This window comes from Aphis gossypii, unplaced genomic scaffold (genome assembly GCF_020184175.1).
Source record: "Aphis gossypii isolate Hap1 unplaced genomic scaffold, ASM2018417v2 Contig01096, whole genome shotgun sequence".
In the NCBI taxonomy this organism is placed as follows: Eukaryota; Metazoa; Arthropoda; class Insecta; order Hemiptera; family Aphididae; genus Aphis; species Aphis gossypii.
In genome coordinates this window covers 1-7,751 of record NW_026083456.1, presented here as the reverse complement: position 1 = coordinate 7,751, position 7,751 = coordinate 1, and the positions used below count along the sequence as shown (strand labels likewise).

Sequence of the window (7,751 nt, the reverse complement as noted above, 5' to 3'; positions counted from 1 at the left end):
GTTCTCAGGCGAAGCGGGCGCTGCTCTGGGGCTGATGGGTCTGATAGCGTCACCTCCTCTGGCTACTCTTGGGGCAGGGTTTGCTCTGAGCCGCTGCCTAGTTGCTGGTTGTGGTAGAGGTACATTTGCCATATCCGTTGCAGCCCGTAGCTGGTGGCTGCGCATGTGATTAGCTAGGCCCTGCTTTGATGGGTAAGTGCGTGTGCAATCAATCATGGTACAGACGAACCTGTCAGCTGCACCTCCATCATTAGCAATTGCCACAGTGCATTTGTGACTGCCCGGTCTGACCCCCAGCGTTGCGTCGCAGCCGGTGCATTTCACCACCGTTGTGGTCGGCACCAGGTGCATTGATAACAGGTGTCTGCCAAGCGACTGCTTGGCACTGGTCCATACCTCGGCTCTAAATTTAGCTGAACAGTCACCATGAGGGCAGGTGATCGTGGCCGGAGGAGGGAAGAAGTATGTTAGCGTGTCGCCGTTTATTTGTGGTTGCTTCCTCGCGACCGAAGTGCCCTTGGCGTTTTGGGGAGAAGGGCCGGCGACTCTGCCCGGTCCGGTTTGGCAGGTTAACGGCTGGCTGCACGTCCTTCTTTGTGGTGCTGTGGCTGTGATGTGTGGTCCCGTGTTCGTGGTGGTCGGCGCTGGCTCGGCATCGTTCCTGGTGGACGTCCCGGGGATTTGGCTTGATCCGGTATAACCTACTGTTGCCGTTTGACGTGTCACCCTCCTGCTCATGACCGTGTGCTAAAGGCAGCGGCCGAGACTCGCACAGTGGGTGTGTGTATTTACTAGGAATTGAGTTATTGCGCCGTATGTTTTACGTGTATTGCACCACGTTATGGCAGGCAGAGTATGGGCCCAACCTGGGGCCGAGGGACTCCGCTTTTTAGGTGTGCCACCACCGCGCGTATTTTTTACGTAGATTGCGCTACGGGTAGTTTTAGTAGGTACCTGCTACTATGGGCTAAAGTGTGTTTCGCCACTTTGTTGAACACAACCTAGACCTCACCTTCTACCTCCGGGTAATTTGTGCAATTTCCGGAGGCTGGCTCAGCACGAGGGCGTGATCACGGGGAGGAACACCTCAACCCCTCACCTGCCGGACCCCAGACAGGTGTTCAATATAGATGTCCCGGCTTGCGGCAATCGTGTCGCTGACACATAGCCTCCTCATCAGCGCCGCATATGACCGGCTACACAGCACACGCATGAATGGATCGTTGTTAGGATCCCATGAGCCAAGAGCACCCACGATCATCGGAACTACTGATGCTGCACAGCCATACTGGTCCGCCATCTCGACTCTCAACTGTTCATACTTCACTTTCTTCTCCGTTGCCGCTGCTCTGAAGGCTTCAAGGCGGTTGTCGAACGGTACGGTGACGTCCACAATGTAAATGTTTGGGCCCTTCTTCAGAACTAGATCCGGTCTCAGGCCCTGGTTACCCATGACCTGATTCTCGGAGAGGACCTCAAACCTTGTGGACGCTGCCTTCTTGATTCTGGCGACTATGGCGTTATGCCTCGCCATGTATAGCGCGGTGTACCGCATACAATGATCGACGACATGGGATAAGCTTTCTGTAATGTACCCACATCGTCTACACCTGCGGTCACCGGCTCTCCATGACGAGGAGCCATTCAACGGCACGAGGTTCAGCCTCGCCCGATGGACAAAACGCCAGTCGGCGAACCTCGTGAAGTCGCCATAACTCAAGAAGTGGGAGGAGGCAGGGTGGGCGGCAACACACTCAACGGCTCTGCCCTGATCAGGTTTTGCGATCAGGGCATCGCTTCGGTTGAGCCGGAGTGTGTTCCTTATGGTCCTCATGACCGCCCTCCTGTGCTTACTCACCAAAACCGTACCTTCGTGTGTGATCGAGGGGGCACCACTAAGAGACCAACCGACACTAAGTCGCTTGGATGCGTTCTGCGCCCTTGACCACACACTACTGACTTCCGTGCCCCTCACCGCCCGGAAAACGCTTTCATCCTCCCCGGTCAGGTATGACGGGACCTCCTGGACAGACGGATCCTTCTGTATCCTCCGTCTGGTGACCTCCTCGACATGGTCGGCCGCTTCCGCTGCAACTCGTTGATCCGAGGAAGTGATCAACTTGAAGGCGCTATCCACTGCGGCGATGTCGGCGTTCTCCGCAAGCAGCCTGACACCACAGCACCCTCGCTTGGTGGACCCGTAAATATACTCGCCGACGCCTCCTGTGGTAAATACAAAGTTGCCTTAATCTCCGGTCTTAAAATGCTATCTACTTTAGCCCAATCCGTCTTCGGGAATGTCCCTAAACGCTGCAGGTGGACGGTCGATGGGTAGAAAAATGTCTTCAGCGCGCCCATCCTCTCCCACGGGGCCAGCTTGCTCCTCGCTATGCGTAGGCCAATATCAATTATTTCTGCGAGGGTGGATAACGGTGGGACGACATTGCATCCAACCTGGGCGCCCAAAAATGTCGCGGTTTCACCCTCGGCGAGCGGGCGAAGCGGGGAGCCGTTGAAGTTGAATCGTGTGTTCCAGACGCCCACCGGCCGGCGCCCCGATAAGTGAAGCAACGCGCACTTGGCCGCATTGAAACTGAGCCCCAGCATGCCCAGGCTAATGTATGCCGCGTCGATGGACAACTGGAGCTCCTCCGGGCTGTCGGCGATCAAGCAAAGGTCATCGGCAAAAGCAAGTACCCGGTGGTCGGTAGACGCGCCTTGTAACAGCGTCACCACCGGGTCGATGGCCATTATGAATAAGAGGCTGCCCAGTGGGCACCCTTGCTTGATTCCAGATGTAGTAAATCCAATGCACCTGCATTGTGTTGTACTATATTATATTATATTATATTAGGTTATATTATTAAATCATGTAGAAAATGTGTATTAATTTAAGTAATACACCTGCATTATAAGCAATAGGCCAGAGATCAGAAAGACATGTTCTTTCCGTCGATTGATTAATGTTAACTCAGCGGAAACACCTGGTGATACTTACGTAGGGCAAATATCACCGGAGATACGTGTTTTCCGCAAATAGTAAGTTTAAGCCACAATCAGCGGAAACAACATGATTGATTCCATAATTATGTAAATCACCATGATAATATAATACCACTCTAAAATAGATTTAATTAAAATGATTAATAATACTAGTCCCCTGTACGTCATTGAGAACTCATATAAATACGAGTAGAGGACTTAGTATTATGCAGAAGGTAGTTAACTCCAGTGTAAGACTATTGCTCGTCGTGGACTTAATCACAGCCACATCGCCGCGAGTTTACGGTCATTCCCCATTACTTGTAATTTTACATAGCAGTAAGCTATTTTACTTTTGTTTTATGTCATTGTTTAATATTTCATTTGTTCAAACTTAATAAAACATTTACTTTATTTCAATTAAAACAACAAGTGTTTCAATTTACAACATCTACCTTTCTCACAACAACTCAAGCTCAACCACGGAACGTGCTACGTCGTTTAAATAATTAATTGGTACGTAGTCGCAGTGTCCTGCACAGCGATCACTACACAAATTTGGTGTGAGGTGTGGGGTCATCTCAATCAAGTGAAACAAAATTATACCAAAAATTTTAAGTAACTTGAGACCCACCGACGAACCACGTTCTACGGGACAGCACGAGTTATCAAGAGGGATCAGCAGTCAGAACAGGGCAGTTCAAGGACGCGGTCTTTTCAGTCAGCTTGGCAGCTCAAGGAACCAAATTCACGGAACAACGCAACCTCGCCAGCAGAGCGTAAACAGGGGCGCATTTTTTCATCTTCCGAAACAGAGATGGGCAAAGTGTAAGTTATTTTTATTATCTTATACTCTCAAATCTGTAGGAAAAGATTGAGGGTTATACTCAGTAAATGTATTTGAGGAGTAAGGGTTCAAGTGAAACGGACCCAGCCTTAATAGCACCGGTATCAATAGATTCTGGTTTAACCGATACGTTGAGTACCGAAAGTATCGACGAGTGATTCAATAGACCTTAACCGAACATTTAGAGGGGAGACAACAAATATGGCAAGTCACTTAGATTTTATTACAGCCTTGACATTTATTATGGAATTTACAGACGGAAATGAAACTGATCTAGCATCATTCATTGCCCGATGCGATTTTGTATTTTCAAAAATTCCCGACGCAATTAAATCCGATATTTTAGACGCAGTACTTACCCAGTTAAAAGGTAAAGCTTTTGACGCGGTTAGATACAGGGAAATTACATCTTGGGAGGAACTTAAGGCACATCTTAGGACTATATTTGGGACATCACACTCTGTGCAGTACTTGCAAGCACAATTAAGTTCGATGAGACAGGGTCCAAAGGAAATGGTAAAAGATTTCGCACAACGCATAGAGAAAACCTACCATGAATTAACACACGCATTAACTGTAGGAAAGACTAACAATGAAGCAAAGATAATCGCTCAAACGGTACAGTCGCACGCGCTCAGCGTTTTTATTTTCGGCGTGTCGCAGGCCATTCAAATAATTTTACTAGCGCGTAATATTACTAGTTTTGAAGAGGCCATATTAATAGGTATTGAACAGGAAAAAACTTTCGGTATAGGAGGGGAAGCCTCAAGAGTAAACGAAAGTAATAATAAAAACCATTTCAAAGGGAAATCTAGTAAAACGGGAGAAAAAATTGATAAAAGTAAAATTAAATGTTTCCGTTGTGTTAAAATGGGTCTTTACGCGAATGAATGTAAAACACCTGAACAATATATTACAAAAAAGACCGATGTTAAGAAAGAATATACTGGTCAAGTAAAATATTGTAAATTTTGTAAGAAAAATAATCATGAGACCAACGAGTGTAGGAAGCTTAAGAAACTAACCGAGGGGGAGCCATCCGGTAGTTCAGGCGAACGCTCAGGGTCAGATAACCGAACAGTCGGTGATATCAAAAATAATGTACGCGTAATTACACCGATTCATGCGGAGCATATTTTATGTAGGTCGACCGATTTCGTAGGAAATGAACACAAATTTTTAATCGATAGCGGCGCGGACATGAATATAATAAAATTATCGGCACCGTAAAACCGGGTGAATAGAAACACTTTTGAACTTTGAAGTATCATAAAAACGTATCTATTTGAGCTACAAAATTGATTAGTACATCAAAATACTGGTCTTGCCGAGTACTTTAAACCTGGCGATTCAAAAAATGTTTAGTTTCAATAAATAATTTTATATATTTTTTTAAGTGCTCTGTTTCTATTGACCCGACAGTTGGTGACAATAGAAATATTTAAGAGTTTTTCATACATTTTTCTATTATATCATCAGGTTGTTGAATAGAAACAATTATTGATATTTTTAAAAAATTATACACAACTTTTACCATTAAACTTTTTTTTTTTTATTAAAATACAACAACATTTACTAACTGTATCAATAAATATTAAGAAAACAAAATAAAAATAACACCTTGTCATAACATTTTAGTCATAAATCATATGAATAAATAAAAATAAAAATAAAATTAACATTTTAGTCTTTTACTTTCCAGTATTTGGATTAACTTATTTTATAATATTAGGTTAACTTATTTTATAATATTAGGTTAAAAACATAAACATAACTCTTATAATTAACATGGGTAAATGTAAATGTAACAAAATGTATATAAATACATCATATGAAAAAATAAAAATAAAATTAACATTTCAGTCTCTTAATTTCAAGTCTTTGGATTTACTTTTTTTATATTATACATTACCTAGGCAACAAACATAATATCTAGTTAATACTTTCAACTATTAATTGTTAAATGTAAATGGTTAGAAGACTAGATGGAGTTATAGTTAAATGTGAACTTGAAAAACCCTCTACAATATGGTACTGGTTTTTGCATTTTTCCAATAATTTGGGATCTATCAAACTCACAAATGTCTTTAACATTTGGAAACCCATACACAAAGCCTTTAAAAAGTTTTGTGGTCTTTCTTCTTAAAAATGTACCTACATATGTAGATCCATCTAATTGTTTAATGATTTGTCCAATGTAATACATGTATACCATATCTTTACTAATTGATTGCTTGATATTCTCAAGTTTAAAAGATACTAATACCCAGTCATCAACGTTTACTTTAATTTCTTTGTCTATAGGGATTATATTTTTAAATGTTATCCCATGTTTCACTACCTGAGGTTCTAAATTAGTATGGAGAACATTACTTAATGACATTTAAGGTTCGTCTGCATCTGATGAACTTTCATTAGGTAATTCTGTTCTTAGTTCTGAGTCAGTATCAGTATCTGATACAGTTTCAACACTTTTCCCTGGTTCTACCTGTAATCTTTTTTTGGTTTTTCTTGGTGTACTGTTACTTGACCTCATACTTTTTAAGAACTCTAAAACTGAATTGTTTATGCTATCTCCACTTTGATTAACATCACAGCTATCATACGGCAACATAGTTAGGACTCTGTCTCTGTTAAATGGAACAATACCACATTTATTAAAACCAGCTTTTATATTATTTACACCATTTTCATTAAGTTTTAGTATAAGTCGTTTCAATAACATAGGAAAACGATCCTTAGGAATAGATATTTCATGAGCACCATCAGTTTTTTTCCAATTTTCTAAAATACTTCTCCAATGCATTTTCAGTGGTCTAAAAAAGGCCACATCAAGTGGTTGAGTTAGATGCGTGGAATTGGTAGGTAGGAATACAAACTTAATATTATATTTTTGGCAAATTTTAATTGATTCAGTGGAAAGATGACTTGACAAATTATCTCCAATCAATATTTTTGTCCCAGAAAGTTTAGATAAATATGGAATAGCAATTGTTTTTATCCAATCGTCAAAACAGAAGCTGTCGAACCAACCAGATTTAGAACGATTAAAACGGGTATGTTTAGGACCACCAATTCTCCATGTATCACTTATATGTTTTGATCTATATACAACATATGGTGGTAGGAGTACTCCATCAGCTGCAGCAGCGAACATTACTAAAGTTGAAGCTTTACTGTTATTCATAACACGTTCAGGATATTTCGATCCACGCTTTGTAATTACTTTACGTCTACCCGGGTCATCGGTTAAATTGGTTTCATCGTAGTTAACAATATGACTAGGAGGAATACCCTCTAAAGAGATTTCCAGGTTGTCAAAGTAATTATTCAATGTTTCTCTAGTAATAGCTGCCCTGGAACGTTTTATATTTTGACATAATCTGAGAGCAAGTTTTGTTTTGTGCCTAGTCAGAAAACCATTTGCCCAATCCTTTCCAGGCATATTGTTTTTTTTGAATTGCCTCACCTTCTTACCACGTCGATCCAGGTATCCTTTCACAACCATTCTAATATCATACCTGTCCAATGGATAGCCCCATTCTGCACAAAGAGACAGGCATGATACTATATGATTTTCTTCTTTAATGGAAAGTGCAGTTTGTCCACCTTGTGCCTTCATGTCCGGATTTTTGACATGGCGAAAAAGTACTGAATAATGTATACCATATACTTCACTAGCTTCTCTGTAGGTCATTTGTCGTGCCTTTATGCAACGAATGGCCGATTCTAAATCATTTGGATTGGGAATCTGATATTTGTTGGCTCTTGGATCTCTTTTTCTAATACGGCCCATGATGTTTCTATTCACCCGCAAAAAGAGACATTTTACAAAATGTATAATAAAAAAAAAAATAATGAATTTAAAATTATTATACTTACAAGTTTCGACTACTGACAACTAGCTTGAACAATTTAAATG

The 7,751-nt window shown here is 41.7% G+C and overlaps 1 protein-coding gene across 1 annotated transcript; it reads right to left on the bottom strand.

The window, feature by feature from the left end:
* Window positions 1-6,212: 6,212 nt before the first annotated feature.
* Window positions 6,213-7,625, bottom strand: LOC126555783 (uncharacterized). Its single transcript, XM_050210662.1, has one exon. It carries the CDS (start codon window positions 7,623-7,625, stop codon window positions 6,213-6,215), a length of 1,413 nt encoding a protein of 470 aa, XP_050066619.1.
* Window positions 7,626-7,751: the final 126 nt, after the last annotated feature.

Bases quoted from the DNA above. Each gene is read 5' to 3' on its own strand.
- LOC126555783 (XM_050210662.1), bottom strand. From the start codon at position 7,625: ATGGGCCGTATTAGAAAAAGAGATCCAAGAGCCAACAAATATCAGATT.